This window comes from Procambarus clarkii, chromosome 28, assembly GCF_040958095.1.
Source record: "Procambarus clarkii isolate CNS0578487 chromosome 28, FALCON_Pclarkii_2.0, whole genome shotgun sequence".
Classification (NCBI taxonomy): domain Eukaryota; kingdom Metazoa; phylum Arthropoda; class Malacostraca; order Decapoda; family Cambaridae; genus Procambarus; species Procambarus clarkii.
Genome location: NC_091177.1, coordinates 41,499,069 through 41,523,333, shown reverse-complemented (window position 1 = coordinate 41,523,333; position 24,265 = coordinate 41,499,069). Strand labels below are relative to the sequence as shown.

Genomic DNA, 24,265 nt, shown 5'->3' with positions numbered 1-24,265 from the left:
ATAACAATGGGTGGACCTAAGATAATAGTGGCAGTCATTTACAACCCTCCCCTAAATGACAGAAGACCTAGAAAGGAGCTTGATAGGAACAACATGGCAACCATTAATATAATAGAGAGAGCAGCTTCAGTTACCTGCAGGAATGGCTCAAGACTCGTAATCATGGGCGATTTCAACAATGTAAAGATAAACTGGGAGAATGGGAACCCACATGGTGGTGCAGATACGTGGAGAGCTAAACTCTTTGAAGTGGCAACAAGGAATTTTCTGAGCCAGCATGTCAAGGAACCCACAAGAGTGAGAGGCAATGATGAACCAGCTAGACTCGACTTGATATTCACCCTGAATGAGTCAGAAATAAGGGAAGTCAAAGTTGAAGCCCCCCCATAGGAAAGAGTGACAACAGTGTACTGACCTTTGAGTACTTGGTGGAGGTAGGGATAACCTATCCAAGAATGGGATCGGAAGGTAAAAGACTAAATTACCGAAGAGGAAAATATGACGAGATGAGGAACTTCCTCAGGGGAATACAATGGGAAACAGAACTTAGAGACAAGAATGTGCAGGACATGTTGGATTTTGTCACCCAGAAGTGACAGGAAGCTGCAGACAGGTTTATCCCCGTCCAAAAGGAGAAAAATGAAAAACAACAGAAAAACCCATGGTTCAACCAGGAATGCAAGGCAGCGAAGCAACTGAGTAAAAGAACATGGAGAAACTACAGAAATAACAGAACACCAGAGAGCAGGGAGAGATACCAGAGGGCCAGAAATGAGTACCTCAGAGTGAGGAGGGAAGCAGGGAGACAGTTTGAAAATGACATAGCAAGTAAAGCCAAGACCCAACCAAAGCTGCTCCACAGCCACTTTAGGAGGAAAACAGCAGTGAAGGAACAAGTGAGAAAAGGGGAGAACAGATACACAGAGAATGACAAGGAGGTGTGTGAAGAACTCAACAAGAGATTCCAGGTCTTCACTGTAGAACATGGAGAAGCCCCTGCACTAAATGAGGAGGAGGCAAACTAAGCAACCTTGGAGGAATTTGATCTCATCAGTGATGAGGTCAAAAGGTGTCTGCTGGATGTGACAAAGGCTGTTGGGCCTGACAAAATCTCACCATAGATACTAAAGGAAGGTGCAGAAGCACTAAGTATGCCACTCTCTATGGTGTATAACAGGTCACTGGAAACAGGAGACTTACCAGAAAGTTGGAAGACAGCTAACATAGTCCTAATATACAAGAAGGGTGACAGGCAAGAGGCACTGAACTACAGGCCAGTTTCCTTAACTTGTATACCATGCAGGGTGACGGAGAAGATCGTGAGGAAAAGGCTCGTAGAGCATCTGGAGGGAAATAACTTTGTAACACACGACCAACATGGGTTCAGGGATGATATATCGTGCCTCACAGGTTTAATAGAATTCTATGACCTGGCAACAAAAGTTAGGCAGGAAAGAGAAGGGTGGGCCGACTGCATTTTCCTGTACTGCCAAAAAGCCTTTGACACAGTACCCCATCAAATGCTGTTAACAAAGTTGGAACATCAGGCGTAACATTTGGAGTAAAAGGGAAGGTGCTCCAGTGGATAAGGGAGTACTTAAGCAACAGGAAACAGCGAGTAACGATGAGGGGGGAGACATCAGAGTGGCGAGATGTCACAGCAGAGTCCCGCAAAGCTCGATACTTGGACCCATGCTGTTTCTAATATATGTAAACGATCTTCCGGAGGGTATAGGTTCATTCCTCTCAATGTTTGCTGATGATGCAAAAATTATGAGAAGAATCAAGACGAATGAAGATAGACAGAGACTACAGGATAAGCTGGACAAACTGGAGGAATGGTCTAGAAAATGGCTGCTACAGTTCAACTCAGTTAAGTGTAAGGCAATGAAATTAGGCGAAGGGAGCAGGAGGCTGAACACAAGGTATCATCTGGGAGGTGAAATCCTTCAGGAGTCAAATAGAGAGAAAGATCTGGGGGGTTGATATCACACCGAACCGGTCCCCAGAGGCCCACATCAAAAGAATATCATCAGCGGCATATGCTAGACTGGCCAACATAAGAACTGCCTTTAGAAACTTGTGTAAGGAATCGTTCAGGACCCTGTATACCGCTTATATAAGAACAATCCTGGAGTATGCAGCTCCAGCCTGGAGTTCATACCTAGTTAAACACAAGACAAAGCTAGAGAAGATCCAGTGGTATGCCACCAGGCTCGTCCCGGAACTGATAGGAATGAGCTACGAGGAAAGGCTAAAGGAGCTGAACCTCACATCCCTGGAAAACAGAAGAGTAAGGGGAGACATGATAACCACCTACAAAATTCTCAGAGGATTTGACAGGGTGGACAAAGATAAAGTCTTCAGCACGGGAGGGACACGAACAAGGGAACACAGGTGGAAACTTAGTACCCAGATGAGCCACAGAGATGTTAGAAAGAATTTTTTTCAGTGTCAGAGTAGTAGACAAATTGAGTGCATTAGGAAGTGATGTGGTGGAGGCTGACTCCATACACAGCTTTAAGTGTAGATATGATAGAGCCCAGTAGGCTCAGGAACCTGTACATTAGTTGATTGACTGTTGAGTGGCGGGTCCAAAGAGCCAGAGCTCATCCCTAGCAAGCATAACTAGGTAAGTACACACACACACACATACACATGACCAAAGAGCCAGAGCTCAACCCCCCGCAAGCACAATCAGGTGAGTACACACACATACACTAGAGTTGGGTGTTACAAAGGCAATAGGCCCAGATGGAATCTCCCCTTGGATACTAAATGAAGGAGCAGAAGAACTGTGCCTACCACTCTCCATAGTGTATAACAAATCTCTGGCAAAAGGGGAATTGCCAGAAATTTGAAAGGCAGCTAATGTAGTCCCGATATAAAAGGGGATAGACAGGAGGCACTGACCTACAGGACAGTGTCCCTAACCTGCATACCATGCAAGGTGATGGAGAAGATTGTGTGGGAACCGACCTGTGAGATTTATATTTATTTAATCTATATGAATTTATATAAAATTTATATTTATGTTAATTTATATATTTCGATAGCAATATGTATGATGTTAAGTGAATTATTGTTTCTGCAATAATCTCATAAATCGATCCTTACATATTGGGGGGGTTTATATTAAATTTATATATATGCAGCAAATCAAACTACAGTATTAACTACATATATTAGTAAATAAATTGGAGGTGCCTTATCTTATTGTACAGCAGGCTTAGTCCACCAGTTATAACTGGGATGTAGACACCAAATTATCCACGTGAGAGGCTAGCTTCCTACACCCCAAGTAACTGTTGAACCAAGTCTTGCTTCCTCTTCTTGATCCTTTCAAAGGCCACTAGCTATAAAGCCGGAATCCTAGCATATGACAGCTATATCAGAGAAAAACTGTATATTAAATAATAAGAACCAAGGCTTAATTATAATATATATATATTATTATGTGCATGTTTATTTCACCTGATTTCTTAAATTTATATTCCTGTCCTACATAGGGGAACTCTGGTATTGACTTTTGTTTAAAAATAGTGAACTTACCCTAGACTAGAATTTATATCACTATGCAGTATCACACGAGCTGTGTGTACTAGTTAGGTAACAGAAATTTCTGAGCTTGCTCTGCCTCTAGCCTCTTCTGAGCATGTTTATGTTCCGATAAAGTCAAAGTATTTTTCCTGACAGTAGGAAGAGGAAGTTCCTGTGACGGTATTGCACCACTGCTCTCCTAACCTAGCCCCCTTACTCCCTTACATATCCACTTGCCCCTTAATGAGTGATTAACACATATACCTCTTCTCTGCATTCCTCTCATTAACTCTCTAGAATCAACTTCTGTCAACTCCAGCTTCCACACCGCTTCCTTCTCTATGTTCATCTCCCTCATTCAATATTTCCCCCCCCCCCTTCCAATACACATTATCAATCCCGCTTAACAACACATCCACCCATGCATCCAACAACCTGCCCTTTTGCTGAGTACTTCGCACATATTGAAGCTTCCCCCCAAACAGTCTTCATCGACCTAGCAGCAGCTTTTGATACAGCAAACAGAGGAATCATACTGGAACAGCTTGCCGAGCTGGGAATACAAGGAAAATTACTGAAATGGATAAAGGGCTATTTGTCTAATCGAACAGCATATGTTTTGTTTAATGGTGTTAAAAGCACAGAGAGCAAACACTTTGAACTGGGAACTCCACAAGGAGGGGTCCTCAGTCCCTTATTGTTCAACGTTCTGATGCATAAACTTATTAAAGATCTTCCAACTAATAATGAAGACACTGTCATTTGTTATGCTGATGATATATGTTTACAGGCTGCCACCGAGCCTAGAATGCAAGTTCTGCTCGACGCTTTTGCTACTAGAGCTGAGGAATGTGGCCTCCTTATCTCTGTACAGAAAACTCGTGCCCTCATTCCATGTGGTATTCCACCACCCAATTATCATATAGATGGGCGAGCACTTGAGAACTGCGAGTCTTACAGATACCTTGGTGTCCCCATTAACGACCCTGGGTACCTTTCTTCTCTCAAGAGGAGACTTTGGGAGAGATTAAAGCCCTTGCGGGTCCTTGTTGGTGTCAATCATGGGCTTAACGTGAGACTTGCTAGAATGTTTTATGTATCATTTATACGCTCTGTGATTGACTACAATGCTCTACATCTCACACTGTATACTGACAAAGAGCTGAAATCTCTTGAAACCTTGCAAAATGAAGCATGCGTCTCATCCTTGGGGCTCCAAAGTCCACGAGAATAGTTAACATGAGAGCAGAGTTAAAATTACCTACCATAAGTGAGAGAATCTTGTCTATTAGCACAGTTTTCGGCGTGAAGGCATTGAGTAGATCTAGACAACACATGAAGTTTCAAGCTAAACTTTCTAATATGCTACACTCACCTGAGGTCTATAGAAGAAGAACGAAATCTGATTATGTATATTGGTTCTACAAGGTAGCCAACTCCATCAAAATATTAAATATGTACCCAACTCGACTAATGATTAATCAGCCAATTACTCCATGGGATAACTGGGATCTATCAGTTGATTTTGTAAATGCGCCCAAGAAAGATAGTGTGCACACTACATTGTTAAAACAGTTAACACTGAAAAGCATCACTGAAAGTACTCAGAGTATGGGTAACGATGTTTATCAGTGCTATACCGACGGCTCTGTAGAAGAAGGTGGACGATGTACCGGATATGCATGTAACATATTTGAACAATCTTCTCTCGTACATACAGCAATGAAGCGCGTCAATGACTGGGCAAGTACAACTCAAACCGAACTTGCAGGCATATACCTTGCCACTGAATTTTTAAAAGACAAAGGCAGTGGACTTATATACTGTGACTCGCAGAGTGCACTCCTGGCATTGAACGCACATAGTAGTGACACCCAGAAAATAGTCAGTGATATTCGAATGAATGTTTTAGCTGCCAAAGAAAACAGATTTGAGATTAAATTCCTATGGATACCATCACATGTTGGCATCTCAAGGCATGACACTGTTGATATGCTTGCTAAGTCAGCTTGCAGAAAACCAGTGGTAGAAATTGATATGGGTGTTTCATTAGCAGTGACAAAGAGAATACTTAAACAAATATCTAATGAAAATCTCACCGACCTAACAAATTCTCAAAGACCTGAAAGTTGTAGCATTAAATATTATGATAGATATCGTGAGGAGACATTCACATATGGGACTAATAGAACAAGAACCCGGCAATGTGATGTTATAGTGGCCAGAATACGCCTGGGATATAGACGTATCTGGCAGCTTTCTCAAAACCCAAATGTCGAGTACACAATGTGTCAACTTTGTGAAAGAGAAAACATGCACTCTCTTGAACATTATATTGTAGAATGTCCCATACTGACTGACTTTCGCCCTCCTGGGCTAAGGTATGCTGAACTCTGTAGTTACTATATGAGTACTGGAACACTTGATGATATATTGGACTTGTATCCAAAATTGACTATGTAATGTATCAATCATACAATGTATGTATGTGATGTAACTATATAACCTGAGCTTGTAAAAGCACCTTCATCACCTTCAGTGATTAAGTGCTTAATTGCACACTAGTTTCTTTATCAGCTACCTCACCCTGTCAGGGTAAATGAGACAAATGTATGTGAATGCATGTATGTGTGTATATATGTATGTGTATGTGTGTGTGTGTATGTATATGTATGGGTATAAAGCATATATGGAAGCTGATCAGAATTACATTTCACCTTTGTGAATGTACATTAATGACACTATGTAAAAGACACATCTAATACTTTATGTAGGGCGTACGTAAATCTGTGTATCTTTGTATTTACGTATGTAGGTTAGCTTAGCATTTTAAAAGCACCGAATCACCTTCTGTGGTTGAGTGTTCAATAAACCCTTGAACTATATGTTTAACACATCTCTAACCCTGTCCATGGAGGACAGAAGAAAATGTATATATGCTGGTTAGCATTGTAAATGTGTGGCCACGTCTGTGGTAGAAAAAAAAAAAAAAAAAAAAAAAAAAAAAAAAAAAAAAAAAAAAAAAAAAAAAAAAAAAAAAACCTGCCCTTCTAAATAGCACAAGTTACAAAAACGTCACATTTTGACGTATACTTTATCTTAGGCCAAAAATTGTCGTACTGTAAAATATTATCGGCTCGCAAAATCGACACACTGTCCCGTTTTCTGTTTGGGGGTCTTCAGGTAGGTTAGGCTACTTAAGGACGACAGTTTCTTGACACTGGGAAACCTTATGTGGACGGCCTGCTGTTACCGCTACAGCCTCCCCCTCTAATATCACCCTCCTACCTAATTCTACGATTTCATAATGGCTACCAAAACTAAATACAATTTATGGACAAAGAGCCTGAACGTGAGGTACACTGTGCAGATGGAGAGACAATCAAGACAGAGCGGCTGAGTCCGTGTATAGGGCAGATGCAGCCTGAGAGGGCAGATGCAGCCTGAGAGGGCAGATGCAGCCTGAGAGGGCAGATGCAGCCTGAGAGGGCAGATGCAGCCTGAGAGGGCAGATGCAGCCTGAGAGGGCAGATGCAGCCTGAGAGGGCAGATGCAGCCTGAGAGGGCAGATGCAGCCTGAGAGGGCAGATGCAGCCTGAGAGGGCAGATGCAGCCTGAGAGGGCAGATGCAGCCTGAGAAAGCAGCAGCAGTAAAAGAAAAAGGTAACTGGAAAGAAATCAAATTGCAGATATATGCCACGGAATATACGACAGGAAGAAAAGTAAGAAGAAGTGGAGGTGGAGTAGCACTGCTGGTTAGAGGCAAAGTGGAGGAGATGGAGTAGCAGAGCTGGTTAGAGGCAAAGTGGAGGAGGTGGAGTAGCACAGCTGGTTAGAGGCAAAGTGGAGGAGGTGGAGTAGCACTGATGGTTAGAGGCAAAGTGGAGGAGGTGGAGTAGCACAGCTGGTTAGAGGCAAAGTGGAGGAGGTGGAGTAGCACAGCTGGTTAGAGGCAAAGTGGAGGAGGTGGAGTAGCACAGCTGGTTAGAGGCAAAATGGAGGAGATGGAGTAGCAGAGCTGGTTAGAGGCAAAGTGGAGGAGGTGGAGTAGCACAGCTGGTTAGAGGCAAAGTGGAGGAGGTGGCGTAGCACTGCTGGTTAGAGGCAAAGTGAAATTTGAGTAAATAGGAAAAATATGCAACGTAATTTGTGTATAATAAAAATGAATCAACTGTCCCATTCAAAACATAGTCTCATATATCCATTTCAATATCGTTTAAGAGTATTTATTATCTCCGTATACTAGTGCTATTAATTGATAATATTATAGTAAAATAACTGAATATTCTGGGACAGTAGATGACTAACATATCACAATATTTTAATGGTAACAATGCAGGAGGTGGACGTTGGTCTGGGTCCCTTCAGTGTTAGTGCATCACGAGCTGAAGTCGTGGACTTCACATGGCCTATTTCAGTATACTATGGCAAGATCCTGGGTGGTCGAGGGCGGCTGGTGGTGGACCCGTGGGGCTTCGTGCTCCCCTTGACGCCGCTGGTGTGGGCGGCCATCCTGGCGACGCTGCTGGTGCTGCCCCTGACGGTGTCCCTCCTCTCTTCATGCGTGTCAGTTAGGACTCCCGGAGAATGTATAGAAGACACATTCAGATTTATTACAATATTTCTACATCAAGGTGGGAGTCAATATTCTATGTAACAATTATTTAGACAAATTTTCTATGGCGTCATAGTTTTATTAGAAAATATAATGGAACATATATTGTGTATTATTTTTTAGGAATATAATTATGCAATTTATATTGACACTTTACAAATAACATGAACTATTCATCACGAAATACTGAACCATGTTATGGACACAAATTAAATTGTCAGTGAGACCGTAGGTTTTGGTAGCCAGATTTTGTTCAATAAGAGATCCATGATATCACTGATATGTTTATTTAATTTTCATTTTATATATACAAGAGTTCTTTCATTCTTGTACAGCCACTTGCACGCATAGCGTTTCGGGCAAGTCCTTAATCCTAATATTCCCTTGAATACAACCCGCCAAATCGTTTTAACAAATAGGTACCCATTTTACTGTCAGGTAAACAGAGGCTACAGTTAAGGATTGGCGCCCAGTCAATCCTCCCTGGCTAATATACGAACCCAGGCCAAAGCGCTCGCGAAACGCCAGGCGAGTGTCTTAACCACTATACCACAGGGACTGCCACGGGGGCTGCATTGTTAGTACCTATTATAATGATAAGCGTAGAGAGCTAACTTTTAACTGATAACAATCAGTATCGGTACCTCTCGTTTGGTAGTATATTTTGCGAGCTGCAGCTGTAACACCAATACCATAATTCAGGTATTTGTTTAACTTTAAATAATTTAAGAATCAAGATAGCTTGTGTGTTTGCATGGATCGGGTAAAAAAAATTAAATATCATTTGATTAGTCAAGTTAAGACCAGTATCCTACATGTAACCAAGCAGACAACCTTGCTCCTGGACAAGAGGTTCCTGATAGGCTTAAACAGGTTACCAGATCTCCACAATGTATTACACTGTTGTAGTAACTTGGAGGCATCCAACTCCCTTCCCAATAGATGCTCAAAACTTGGATTTGTCACATTGTGTTAAGTTAACCCTGAATAATAGACGAACTTTCTAAAATCAGTAATTTTGTTAGATGTAAACTGTTATGGACGCAATAAGATGTTGTGATGTGCCTTCCACAGAATCCATGAACATTTGCTCAAGCACTAGGCTCCAGTTGTTTCACATAAGTGAAAGATGAATTTTTGCAAATTTTCAGTTAATGTAATAATGGAAAACATTAGAATTGCTTATATTGCCACATCTTTTACCAGGATGAAAGCATATATAAAAAAATCTAGAATGTTTTTATATATTGTGCTTGGAGGCCCAGGAGGTCTCCATTCATGAAGAAATTTGAACTTTTAAGAGCACTTAACATTATTTGACAAATATGTTCTACATAAATTGTTCATTAGTGTTCCAGGAAATGATACGAAATGTGAATTACCGAAAAGTAATGTACTCGTAATGCAATCTTTCATGCAATGAAAGATGTGTCGATACGAGTTCACTATGAGTGAGAGAGTTACATCTGATGCACGTCCTCCCTGATTGCAACACACAGGCAACAAGGACCCACAGAGAGTTTCCCCTAGAGAACCTGTCTCACAACGCCCACAAAGGTGGCGGGGTAGGGTGTGGGAGCTCACGTGCGGGCCCTGCTGACCACCTGTTTCACACACAGCTGCCTGGCGCCCACACAGGGGCTCCCTGGCGCCCACACAGGGGCTCCCTGGTGACCACACAGGGGCTCCCTGGCGCCCACACAGGGGCTCCCTGGCGACCACACAGGGCTCCCTGGCGACCACACAGGGGCTCCCTGGCGACCACACAGGGCTCCCTGGCGACCACACAGGGGCTCCCTGGCGACCACACAGGGGCTCCCTGGAGACCACACAGGGGCTCCCTGGCGACCACACAGGGGCTCCCTGGCGACCACACAGGGGCTCCCTGGTGACCACACAGGGGCTCCCTGGTGACCACACAGGGGCTCCCTGGTGACCACACAGGGGCTCCCTGGAGACCACACAGGGGCTCCCTGGAGACCACACAGGGGCTCCCTGGAGACCACACAGGGGCTCCCTGGCGACCACACAGGGGCTCCCTGGCGACCACACAGGGGCTCCCTGGTGACCACACAGGGGCTCCCTGGTGACCACACAGGGGCTCCCTGGCGCCCACACAGGGGCTCCCTGGCGCCCACACAGGGGCTCCCTGGCGACCACACAGGGGCTCCCTGGCGACCACACAGGGGCTCCCTGGTGACCACACAGGGGCTCCCTGGCGACCACACAGGGGCTCCCTGGCGCCCACACAGGGGCTCCCTGGCGACCACACAGGGGCTCCCTGGCGACCACACAGGGGCTCCCTGGTGACCACACAGGGGCTCCCTGGCGCCCACACAGGGGCTCCCTGGCGCCCACACAGGGGCTCCCTGGCGCCCACACAGGGGCTCCCTGGCGCCCACACAGGGGCTCCCTGGCGCCCACACAGGGGCTCCCTGGTGACCACACAGGGGCTCCCTGGCGCCCACACAGGGGCTCCCTGGCGACCACACAGGGCTCCCTGGAGACCACACAGGGGCTCCCTGGCGACCACACAGGGGCTCCCTGGCGACCACACAGGGGCTCCCTGGTGACCACACAGGGGCTCCCTGGCGCCCACACAGGGGCTCCCTGGTGACCACACAGGGGCTCCCTGGCGCCCACACAGGGGCTCCCTATATGGCTGTGTGTGTGTACTCACCTAGTTGTACTCACCTAGTTGTGTCTGCAGGATCGAGCATTGACTCTTGGATCCCGCCTTTCGAGCATCGGTTGTTTACAGCAATGACTCCTGTCCCATTTCCCTATCATACCTGGTTTTAAAATTATGAATAGTATTTGCTTCCACAACCTGTTCCTGAAGTGCATTCCATTTTCCCACTACTCTCACGCTAAAAGAAAACTTCCTAACATCTCTGTGACTCATCTGAGTTTCAAGCTTCCATCCATGTCCTCTCGTTCTGTTACTATTCCGTGTGAACATTTCGTCTATGTCCACTCTGTCAATCCCTCTGAGTATCTTATACGTTCCTATCATGTCCCCCCTCTCCCTTCTTCTTTCTAGTGTCGTAAGGCACAGTTCCCTCAGGCGCTCCTCATACCCCATCCCTCGTAGCTCTGGGACGAGTCTCGTTGCAAACCTCTGAACCTTTTCCAGTTTCATTATATGCTTCTTCAGATGGGGACTCCATGATGAGGCGGCATACTCTAAGACTGGCCTTACGTAGGCAGTGTAAAGTGCCCTAAATGCCTCCTTACTTAGGTTTCTGAATGATGTTCTAACTTTTGCCAGTGTAGAGTACGCTGCTGTCGTTATCCTATTAATATGTGCCTCAGGAGATAGATTAGGTGTTACGTCCACCCCCAGGTCTCTTTCACGCGTCGTTACAGGTAGGCTGTTCCCCTTCATTGTGCACTGTCCCTTTGGTCTCCTATCTCCTAGTCCCATTTCCATAACTTTACATTTGCTCGTGTTGAATTCTAGTAGCCATTTCTCTGACCATCTCTGCAATCTGTTCAGGTTCTCTTGGAGGATCCTGCAATCCTCATCTGTCACAACTCTTCTCATCAACTTTGCATCATCCGTAAACATCGACATGTAGGACTCTACGCCTGTAAACATGTCGTTAACATATACAAGAAATAGAATTGGTCCCAGCACCGATCCTTGTGGTACTCCACTTGTTACTGTTCGCCAGTCCGACTTCTCGCCCCTTACCGTAACTCTTTGGCTCCTTCCTGTTAGGTAGTTCCTTATGTGTGTGCGTGTGTGTGTGTGTGTGTGTGTGTGTGTGTGTGTGTGTGTGTGTGTGTGTGTGTGTGTGTGTGTGTATTTACCTAAGTGTAGTTACAGGATGAGAGCTACGCTCGTGGTGTCCCGTCTTCCCAGCACTCTTTGTCATATAACGCTTTGAAACTACTGACGGTCTTGGCCTCCACCACCTTCTCACCTAACTTGTTCCAACCGTCTACCACTCTGTTTGCGAAAGTGAATTTTCTTATATTTCTTCGGCATCTGTGTTTAGCTAATTTAAATCTATGACCTCTTGTTCTTAAAGTTCCAGGTCTCAGGAAATCTTCCCTATCGATTTTATCAATTCCTGTTACTATTTTGTATGTAGTGATCATATCACCTCATTTTCTTCTGTCTTCTAGTTTTGGCATATTGAATGCCTCTAACCACTCCTCATAGCTCTTGCCCTTCTGTTCTGGGAGCCACTTAGTAGCATGTCTTTGCACCTTTTCCAGTTTGTTGATGTGCTTCTTAAGATATGGGCACCACACAACCGCTGGATATTCTAGCTTTGACCTAACAAAAGTCGTGAACAATTTCTTTAGTATATCGTCATCCATGTATTTAAAAGCAATTCTGAAGCTAGAAAACGTGGCATAGGCTCCTCGCACAATATTTTTTATGTGGTCCTCAGGTGATAGTTTTCTATCTATAACCACCCCAAGATCTCTTTCTTTATCAGAATTTTCTAAAGATTTCTCACATAGTATATAGGTTGTGTGGGGTCTATGTTCTTCTATTCCACATTCCATAACATGGCATTTCTTAACATTAAATTCCATTTGCCAAGTGGTGCTCCATATACTTATTTTGTCCAGGTCATCTTGAAAGGCATGACAATCATCTAAGTTTCTTATCCTTCCTATTATCTTAGCATCATCAGCAAACATGTTCATATAATTCTGTATACCAACTGGTATATCATTTATGTAGACAATAAACATCACTGGTGCAAGAACTGAACCCTGTGGTACTCCACTGGTGACATTTCTCCAGTCCGATACATTGCCTCTGATCACTGCCCTCATTTTTCTATGTCAGAAAATTTTTCATCCATGATAGGAGCTTACCTGTCACCCCTCCAATATTTTCCAGTTTCCAGAACAACCTCTTATGTGGAACTCTGTCGAAAGTCATTTGTAGGTCCAGATAGATGCAGTCAACCCAACCATCTCTTTCCTGTAATATCTCTGTTGCTCGATCATAAAAAGTGAGTAAATTCGATACACAGGATCTTCCAGATCGAAAACCATACTGTTTGTCTGATATTATATCATTTCTCTCAAGGTGTTCTACCCATTTAGTTTTAATTATTTTTTCCAATACGTATCTCAACAAGCTCAACACTGTTTCCCATAACAGCTCCCTCATTAAGTAATGTGCAACCCCTTATGACGTTAATCACCACAATTAACTCTCACTGAATCCTTAAAGTCATCAACACAACTTAAAGAACACAAAGTAACCCCAGGTTACATAGGTCACACTTACAGTGGCATAACAACATAAATGTACAGCCCACATACGGTTGCAGCTTCTCTGCAACACGGTAATTACTGTACCCACACAGTAATGACTCACGGTTTGTCAACAACAAAAGTATATCAACATTACTGCCCTCTCTAATCTTGCAACAGTTGCAAGGGACTACTGTGTGGAATCACTACTCTAGCAAAACAATTTACGTTAATATAAGACACTGTCGCTACACTGACAGCTGGCACTAATTCTCATAATTAGGCAGATTAACCAATCAATTGCTTGCTCTTTCATTAAGTACTGTGAATTCCCCAGAATAATTAAAGGTACCTCCTTAAATCATCAACACAGCTCCTAGGGCTGTAACATAACATATACTAACATCAACACTGCCCAAACACACAACATACTGATGTCATCAGCATACCCCCACATGCTAATGACCTCACTATGCAATCAGTCAGCAATCTCAATTACTGACTTACAACACACATCGTAATAATATACATGCAAATGAAACACATGGAAATGGTACACATTAATCAGTGATCATAAATCAAATAGCTACCAATCATGCATCACAACAACATAAATTCACACATATATATATTATATATATATCACTAGAATAATTAATACATAATTATAGAGACCTAAGGGTGTCCTCTGATTAAACCTAAATACACTGGCCTGCCTACCTCTGAAATAATATAATTAACATGCGGCCACATGACATTAATCTTGACTCTGAACGATATATATATTGAATCGACAGGTCAAGGATCACTTATATGGGAAAAAATCTCTACACTGACTGGTTTACATACTCGAGTCAGTCTACACACAAAATATATCTATATACAGGCGATGAGTCACAATAACGTGGCAGAAGAATGCTGACCAGACCACACACTAGAAGGTGAAGGGACAAAGACGACGTTTCGGTACGTCCTGGACCATTCTCAAGTCGAAACAATCGACTTGAGAATGGTCCAGGACGGACCAAAACGTCGTCGTCCCTTCACCTTCTAGTGTGTGGTCTAGTCAACATATATCTATATACATCTACATGTGTGGTTCTGTGTATACACCCTCATGTCACAACAGAGACAGTCACCTTGACGTCAGTACAGACAGCTGCCTCTCAGCTTGCGTCCCTCGCCTGGCAGGCGCTATGGTACATCATAGCTGGTACCGGAATTAACATCAGTCCTGAGGCACTGTAACTTACATTACATAATAATGAGTACTCACGTTACCACTCTCTTTACATTCATTCCCCCGGTCACAACCTCGCTGAAGCACTGAAGGTTAAGACCACTTAGCTCGCTCCCACGTGCTTCGAATAGGAGTGGCCCTATGGAGTGTGGCCAAGGCATGTGACCATAGCGTGGCCCAAAGGGGTGGCCTAGGCATGTGACCATAGCGTGGCCCAAAGAGGCGGCCAAGGCATGTGGCCAGGACCTGTGGCCATCACGTGGCCCTAAGGGGTTGCCACGGAGTAGCGAAAGACTGTCGCCGCGCCCCACCCAGGATGAGGTGGCGCGCGGGGTGGTTGGTGTGGCTCAAAGGCGTGTGACCAGGGTGTGGCCATCGCATGGCCCCACGGTTTCTGGCCAGGGAGCGGTGCGGCGTTCACATGGGAACCTCGGCTGGCTGAAGGCCTCAGGCGTACCCAACGTGTGTGGAAGATTCGCTCACATGCCCACACACACCACGAGCAGGCTTGCTCGTACACCGGGTGTGATAATGGCGGGCTATACAACATGGCTGACATGGCAAGGTGGAATTTCAAAGTCCAACATGGGCCTGTAATTTCCTGAATATTACGTTCCCATGAACACTGAGAAGCCCTGTCCGATTCGACCACTTGTCAGTTATCTTAGACGAGACAACTCATCAGATGTGAGCAACAACATGTGATACACCACGAGGCTTGCCTGGGGCCTCATGGGTGAACACTGTATTCTAGAGTCTTACACAGTTCCTTCCTTACTCCTTGGCACAAGATCACGCAAATTTAATCTAGACACGATGGCAGGATTACCGTGCGCGATGAGTAATAAGGATGACACAGCCTGGGGCTCCTTCCTAGACAAACGCCGGTCCTAGACTAACTTTTGGCGGGATAGGGAAACTCAAAAGATGACCGTCTCCCCCCCCCCCACCTTGTCTTGACCAATGAGAGCAAAGCCGGAACAGCCTATCGTGCTGCTTCCAATCACAGCCTTTCGTGCCTAAACATCACCTCGAGGCTGAGATGCCTAGACGAATCACAAACGAGACGCCTTGAGGCATCCTGTGACATCACAAGGCGGGGGAGGCCTAGGTGGGGGAGGCGATGTTCACCCATCCGTCCCCCCACTCCCCATGAAACCGTTGGCTACGAGTTCAAGTACCCTCTCGTACCTCTCACTCTACCAAGTTCCATTTCTCAGTAAACAGAATTAATTCTGTAACTCTCTCTACAGAGCAGTCACAGATTCCAGCCTAGTCTAAAAAGACAGATCTAAGTATAAGCTTTCAACCAACATCACACAAGTGCATGTAGTTTCAAAACTTCTTTGTCTAGAGTCCTAGAGCGACTCTAGCCTAATCTAGAAAACTAGAAAACTAGCTGAGGGAATTTCCATTCCTCACAGAAATATTTACACATTTTACGAACCTTTGTTATAGAATTGTCCCTGAATTCACGTATCTTTTCGAACTCCATCACATAGTGAAGGAGGGTGTGCGAATATTTTTTTTAGCACAGTTTACATTTGGTCAGGTCTACATCAGCAGATAATGAGAATTCCCAGAGATACCTGTAACCGAGTCTAAGCCAAGAAGTAGTAGCATCTAGAAGTCTGTTGATTTTAATGGATGAACCATAGATGTGTGGCTTCTCTTGCATGATAGTATGATGATAGATGGAATTACTGGTGTCGATTTCACTTTGACTCAGATCTACAAGATTTTGTTGAAGTTCTTGGTGTACTGCTGCTCTCAGAGTCATCAACCTCTCTCTAGAATATTTGTACCAGAACTACTTGAGCCCTGGCTTGGTATTGCTAAGCATTCTTTGGCTACTGATGAGGTCAATACAATAGAATGTGTTTTACCAATAAACTCTACAACAGGAATCTTTTTTCTCAATGGAACACATTCAGATTATTTTTAATTGTAATTGTAAGAATAAACCTGACATGTCAAATATTGTTTAGAGTATGAAATGAACAAGCCAATGTGTAAAATTGAAAAGGCAAATATAAGCAATTTCTATCATACATATCAAGTTATTTAATAACATTATTTTATCTCCAGGAAGATTTAGAGGTCGACAACAGAGATCATAAACAAGACCCACTTGAAATATTTTATCAACAGACATTTGGGTGCGGAGGAAGTGGTGGTGGGAGCGGGTGGTGATGCTGGTGTGGATGATGGTGACGCTGGTGCTGACGCAGAGCTACGCCGGCAACCTCATGGCTCTCCTGGCTGTCAGACACATCCCTCAGCCCATCCAGTCCCTCCTGGACATCCTACACGACCAATCGGCAACCATTATTGTAGAAGCAGGCTCAACAAAAGCATTATATTTCCTTGTAAGTAATATGTTGTTACTTACGAGATTTATTTATGAAGATGAAGATTTACCCTCCCTGACTTCGTGACAACCCATGTTGATGGGTTGTCACGAAGTCTCTTCTCTCCAGATGTGTTACTAGGCTTTTTCTCACAATCTTCTCCATAACCTTGCATGGTATACAAGTTAAGGACACTGGCCTGTAGTTTAGTGCCTCTTGTCTGTCACCCTTTTTGTATATTGGTACTACATTAGCAGTCTTCCATATTTCTGGTAGGTCCCCCATTTCCAGTGACCTACTATACACTATGGAGAGTGGTAAGCAAAGTGCTCCTGCACACTCTTTCAATACCCATGGCGAGATTCCGTCCGGCCCAACAGCTTTTCTCACATCCAGCTCCAATAGGTGCTGCTTGACCTCATCTCTTGTAATTTCGAACCTATCCAAGGTCACCTGGTTTGCTGTCACCTCTTCTAGCGCCGTGACATTTCCCTGTTCAATTGTAAAGACCTCCTGGAACCTTTTGTTGAGTTCTTCACACACCTCTTTGTCATTCTCTGTGTACCTGTCCTCGCCCACCCAAAGTTTCATCACCTGTTCCTTCACTGTTGTCTTCCTCCTGATGTGACTGTGTAGTAGCTTTGGCTCGGTCTTGGCTTTATTAGCTATATCATTTTCATACCTTTTCTCAGCTGCTCTTCTCACACTGACATACTCGTTCCTGGTTCTCTGGTATCTCTCTCTACTTTCTGGTGTTCTGTTATTACGGAAGTTCCTCCATGCCCTTTTGTTCAGCTCCTTTGCTTTCATACATTTCCTATTAAACCACGGATTCTTCCTTTGCTTCTCTGTGTTTTCCTGTCGGGCTGGGACAAACCTGCTTACAGCCTCCTACATTTTTGGGTGACATAGTCCATCATGTCTTGTACGGACTTGGTTCCGAGTTCTGTGTCCCAATGTATATCCCATAGGAATTTATTTATCTCCTCCTAGTTTCCCTTTCGGTACGCCAGCCCTTTGTTTCCCAATTCTTTTTTGGGGGTGATAATTCCCAGCTCAACCAGGTACTCAAAGCTCAATACACTATGATCACTCATTCCCAAGGGGGCTTCCAACTTAACTTCCCTTATATCCGACTCATTTAGGGTAAATATCAGATCAAGCAAGGCTGGTTCATCCCCTCCTTTCATTCTTGTCGGTCCCTTGACGTGTTGACTTAGAAAGTTTCTTGTTGCCACATCCAGCAGCTTAGCTCTCCACGTGTCTGGGCCTCCATGTAGGTCTCTGTTCCCCCAATCTATCTTCCCATGGTTGAAGTCTCCCATGATTAGAAGTCTGGATCCGTTCCTGCTAGCCACAGAAGCTGCTCTCTCTATTATATTGATGGTGGCCAAGTTGTTTCTATCGTATTCCTGTCTGGGTCTTCTGTCATTCGGTGGGGGGTTATATATGACTACTATTATAATTTTCTGTCCTCCAGTTGCTATGGTGCCTGATATGTCGTCACTGAAACCTTCACAGTTCTGAATTACCATCTCTTCGAAACTCCAACCTTCTCTTAGTAGCAAAGCTACACCACCTCCTCCTCCTCTCCCTTCTCTCTCTTTCCTCACTACATAGTAGCCCTGTGGAAACACTGCGTTTGTTATGATTTTCGTTAGTTTTTTTCTGTGAGTGCTATTATGTCTGGGTTTTCTTCTAGTGCCCATTCACCAAGTTCACTTGTTTTATTTGTAATCCCATCTATGTTAGTGAACATCGCCTTAAAGCTCACTTTCTTCTGTTCATTTTCATGTCCCTTTCTTGGCGAGCATTCTGCTGGTGTGGGAAGCTGTTCCGTGGGTGAGAAGATCTGTGAGGTGGTTTGCAGGGTTTCAGAGGATTTTGGGGTGGGGGGTGGGGGATTAAGGGAAGGGGAGACAGGTAGGGTGTGGGTTAAGGAGATAGGAGGGACATGGAGGATACGGGGTGAGGGGGGAGGAGGGATAGGGAGGGTATGGGATGAAGGGGGAGGGGGGACAGGAGGGAGAAAGGTGGGAGGGGGGACATAATGAGAATGGGAGAAGGGGTGTCAGGGTCAGAATGGGGTGGGGGGGGGGAGGGTTGGGTGGGGGAAAGTAGGGTGAGGGGAAGTGAGGGTTTCTATGCAGAGGGGGGTGGTGGTGTTGCCCTCCCCTCTGGTGTTGCTGGGATGCTGGTTTTGGGTTCCCCACTTGTCTCTAGGACTGTTGTGTTGGGGGCTGTGATTTCCTGGTTTGCTCCTCTCTCCCTTCGCTTCCTCCTTGCCTCTGGCCTCTGCTGCCCTGGCTCTCTCCTCCTTCATCCTGTCCCTCTGCAGGAGGGTGGAGGGAAGTGTGGGATGGTGGAGGGAAGTGTGGGATGGTGGAGGGAAGTGTGGGATGGTGGAGGGAAGTGTGGGGTGGTGGAGGGTTGTGTGGGATGGTGGAGGGAAGTGTGGGATGGTGGAGGGAAGTGTGGGATGGTGGAGGGAAGTGTGGGATGGTGGAGGGAAGTGTGGGGTGGTGGAGGGTTGTGTGGGATGGTGGAGGGAAGTGTGGGGTGGTGGAGGGAAGTGTGGGGTGGTGGAGGGAAGTGTGGGATGGTGGAGGGAAGTGTGGGATGGTGGAGGGAAGTGTGGGATGGTGGAGGGAAGTGTGGGATGGTGGAGGGAAGTGTGGGGTGGTGGAGGGAAGTGTGGGATGGTGGAGGGAAGTGTGGGATGGTGGAGGGTTGTGTGGGATGGTGGAGGGAAGTGTGGGGTGGTGGAGGGAAGTGTGGGATGGTGGAGGGAAGTGTGAGATGGTGGAGGGAAGTGTGGGATGGTGGAGGGAAGTGTGGGATGGTGGAGGGAAGTGTGGGATGGTGGAGGGAAGTGTGGGATGGTGGAGGGAAGTGTGGGGTGGTGGAGGGAAGTGTGGGATGGTGGAGGGAAGTGTGGGATGGTGGAGGGAAGTGTGGGATGGTGGAGGGAAGTGTGGGATGGTGGAGGGAAGTGTGGGGTGGTGGAGGGTTGTGTGGGATGGTGGAGGGAAGTGTGGGGTGGTGGAGGGAAGTGTGGGATGGTGGAGGGAAGTGTGAGATGGTGGAGGGAAGTGTGGGATGGTGGAGGGAAGTGTGGGATGGTGGAGGGAAGTGTGGGGTGGTGGAGGGAAGTGTGGGATGGTGGAGGGAAGTGTGGGATGGTGGAGGGTTGTGTGGGATGGTGGAGGGAAGTGTGGGGTGGTGGAGGGAAGTGTGGGGTGGTGGAGGGAAGTGTGGGATGGTGGAGGGAAGTGTGGGATGGTGGAGGGAAGTGTGGGATGGTGGAGGGAAGTGTGGGATGGTGGAGGGAAGTGTGGGATGGTGGAGGGAAGAGTGGGATGGTGGAGGGTTGTGTGGGATGGTGGAGGGAAGTGTGGGGTGGTGGAGGGAAGTGTGGGATGGTGGAGGGAAGTGTGGGATGGTGGAGGGTTGTGTGGGATGGTGGAGGGAAGTGTGGGGTGGTGGAGGGAAGTGTGGGATGGTGGAGGGTTGTGTGGGATGGTGGAGGGAAGTGTGGGGTGGTGGAGGGAAGTGTGGAACCATCATCCACATCATCAGACCGTGCAATTGCTAAGTATTCGGCATCAGTAGGCTTAGAAAAACGTGCAACTGTTTTCGCTTCAACCTTACTAAACCATGACTCTAATAAGCGGGATTCCCCAGCAAAAAGAGGAATAGCCATTTCCTGAGCTGATCTCTGGCCATCGGGACGAGCAACTGTACCCATTGATTCTGAAGGGGTTTCAACAGTGGTAGGCATTGTCACAGCCGTGGAAGTAATATTTGAACGCAGATTATAATTAAGTGCACCTGGCATCAGAAATAGTATACACAAAAATAAACACACAAAAAAATATCAACTTGGCTAAAGTGAAAATGGCAGAAATAAAATTATTAAATTGGGCTAGGCAAGAAAATAATTAAGAACAAGCAATTGTAAACTAAATTTAGCAATCTTTCATTAAAAAAATGACTGGAATTAGATGTATGTAAATTAATTAAACCAGACTAAGCACAGCAATTGAGAATATAAAAACTGGAAGTGCAATTGCAAAATTTCATTAAAAAAGATTCAACACAACAAGTGGCAGTGCAAGAAATATGTATGTAGCACATAAACTGGACACAGGAATGTATATAACTATGGTAAAAAAAATTATAATATGCAATGTTGAAAGAATAAATTTAAATTTTAGGCCTGGAGGAAATAAAAAAAATTATATTGTACAAATCCTTAACTGCTACTAAAACAAGGATTTCTTACTTCACTGGAATTTAAATTTACCAATAACACTCTAGGAGAACAATTAAAATTCAATGAAATTACTGTAAGAAGCAGGAATGTTGAAATCACACAAGAAACTGTGGGGAGTGGAGTACTGAACCAGCTCCAATATTTAACAAGTCACTGAATGGTTAATTCACAGGATATTATGGGAATTATTACATAAGTCACTTTTTAGCACTTGGCACGTTGTTCTCAACTAGCAATTACTTATCTCAGGGTTGTAATTTATGAGGATCACCAGTTGCCAAAGTAGGAGAAACGTCGTGAAGACCTGAACGGGCACATGTGAGGTTTGTTTACAAACTGGTGCGATGGCAGCGCTCCTGGCGGCGGTGGCGCGAGACTCAGGGACCCCACACTGTTGATCTTGGGAGCGCGAAGATAAATTCGGAGACGACGATATTGAGAACACAATTTTCTAGGAGAAGTTCACACAAAACGATGTAGCAGGGACTGGTGGCGAGGTGTGAGCTTGAGAAGGAGGCGAGGTGTGTGAGCCTGGTGAGGCGACACTAGTCAAACAATAATAATAATAATAATAATAATAATTATAATAATAATAATAATAATAATTTTTATTTAGGCAAAGGTACATACATAAAGAGATTTTACAAAGTTTGTTGGCTTTATAGATAAGAGCTAGTACATACAATGCCTAAAGCCACTATTACGCAAAGCGTTTCGGGCAGGATAAAACACTACTGACTAAAGCTTAAAACTAATGGGTAAAAAGAAAAAAATGCGTTGAGTACAAATAAAAATAGAGGTAAAAGAGGGGGGAACATTGTTGAAAAAACAGCACAAATACAATTACAAATTATTACAGAAAATTACATTAAAACAGCGTTGAATTGTAAAACAAAAAACAAAAACAAAAAACATACATGGGTTGACAATAGAGAGGTAAGGTAGGTTACAGGGAATTTATTAGGTATAGCTTCGTTTTTAACTTAAACTGGTTGAGAGAGGTACTGTCTTTAACATGGTTGGGAAGGTCATTCCACATCCTGGGCCCCTTGATTTGTAGAGCATTTCTGGTTTGATTAAGTCGTACTCTAGGAATATCAAAACTGTATTTATTTCTGGTGTGGTGCTCATGGGTTCTGTTACAACCTTCTATGAAGCTTTTGAGATCAGGATTGGCATTACAATTTAGCGTTTTGTATATGTATAGTACACATGAGAGAATGTGCAGTGACTTAATGTCTAACATATTCAGGGATTTGAATAGGGGTACCGAGTGATGTCTGGGGCCAGAATTGGATATTGTCCTAATAGCAGCTTTGTGTTGAGTAAATAGAGGACGTAAGTGATTTTGGGTAGTAGAGCCCCAAGCACAAATACCATAGTTGAGATATGGATAGATAAGGGAGTAATAGAGAGTCACCAGGGCAGGGCGTGGTACATAATATCTGATCTTAGAAAGAATGCCCACAGTTTTTGAAACTTTTTTTGATATGTTTAGGATGTGTCCCTGGAAATTCAGCTTGTGGTCAATGAGAATGCCAAGGAATTTGCCATCTAATTTGTTACAAATTTGGGTATTGTTTATTTTGAGATTTATTTGATTAGAGGATTTATTGCCAAACAGAATATAGAAAGTTTTGTCAATGTTAAGGGTGAGTTTGTTGGCAGTTAGCCACAGATGGACTTTATTTAGCTCAGTATTTACTGTGGCATTTAGAGCAAGGGGATCAGGAATGGAGTAAATGAAGGTTGTGTCGTCAGCAAATAGGATTGGTTTGAGGTGTTGGGAGGCATTTGGAAGGTCATTAATGTAGATGAGAAAGAGGAGAGTGCCAAGTATGCTGCCCTGGGGAACACCAATGTTGATGGGTAGGGTGGGCGAAATTGTATTATTCACAGAAACACATTGGAGCCTGTCAGTAAGGTAGGATTTGAGGTATTGTAGGGAGTGTCCTCTGACACCATAATGATGTAATTTAAGAAGAAGGTTTTGGTGGTTGACAGTATCGAAAGCTTTACGCAGGTCCACAAATAACCCAACAGGGAACTCATTTTTATCAAGAGCTGTATGAATCGAGTTAAGCATACTAATAAGTGCATCGTTAGTGCTTTTTTTGGGCCTGAAGCCATATTGGCAAGGGCTAAGTATATTGAGTTTGGCTAGATATGAGTAAAGCTGCTTATAGATTAGTTTTTCAAAATTTTTTGACAAGTTTGGCAGGATTGATATAGGTCTGTAGTTGTTAACATCTGTGAGATCACCACATTTGTGGACAGGCGTTACTCTCGCTTTTTTTAGAATATCTGGAAAGATTTGGAGTTCAAGTGACTTGTTGAAGAGCAAAGCAATAGCAGGGGCTAAAGATCTGGAGGCTTTTTTGTAGATTAAAGTTGGTATCTCCTCAAGGGCACCAGACTTGGTTTTAAGGGAAAGGATTATCTCGTTGACGTCAATGGAATTAATAGGCTTTAGGTACAGAGACTGGGGATAGTTCCCTGTAAGATAGTCCTTAATGTCAGTACTGGAAGATGGAATATCATTAGCAAGGGATGAACCAATGGAAGAGAAGAACCTATTGAACTCAATAGCAGAATCAGAGGCTGAAAGCTGACCATCGTTATTAGACAGGAGAGTCGGTTTGTTATTTATAGACTTTTTTGATCCCAATATTTGTGAAATTGTTCTCCATGTTTGTTTAATGTTGCTCTTTATTTGGGTAAATTTATCTTCGTAGTATTTAGTTTTGGCTCGTCTAATTATCTTAGTTAGCAATAATGAGTAATTCTTTGAGAATTCTTTGGAGACAATCCCTAACCTATACTTTTTCTCAAGGTCATGTTTTTTATTAATAGATTTAAGTATTCCCTTTGTAAGCCAGGGATTGTTAAGTCTTTTGGTTGTGACTTGTTTTGTAAGCATAGGACAGTGGGTATTATAAAGGCTAAGAGTTATTTGAAGAAAAGATTGAACTGCTAGGTTGATGTCCTCTATGTTACCTAACTCGGACTCCCAG

General features: G+C 44.3%; 1 protein-coding gene across 1 annotated transcript in view; it reads left to right on the top strand.

Annotated features, from left to right (window-relative positions):
* The window catches only part of LOC123755121 (glutamate receptor ionotropic, delta-1-like), a 112,602-nt gene that overhangs the window by 74,272 nt on the left and 14,065 nt on the right, over nucleotides 1–24,265 (top strand). Inside the window, exons 9-10 of the mRNA XM_069332719.1 lie at nucleotides 7,878–8,174; nucleotides 16,776–16,993. Coding sequence (XP_069188820.1) covers nucleotides 7,878–8,174; nucleotides 16,776–16,993 — 515 coding nt within the window. The remainder of the gene's footprint in view (nucleotides 1–7,877; nucleotides 8,175–16,775; nucleotides 16,994–24,265) is intronic.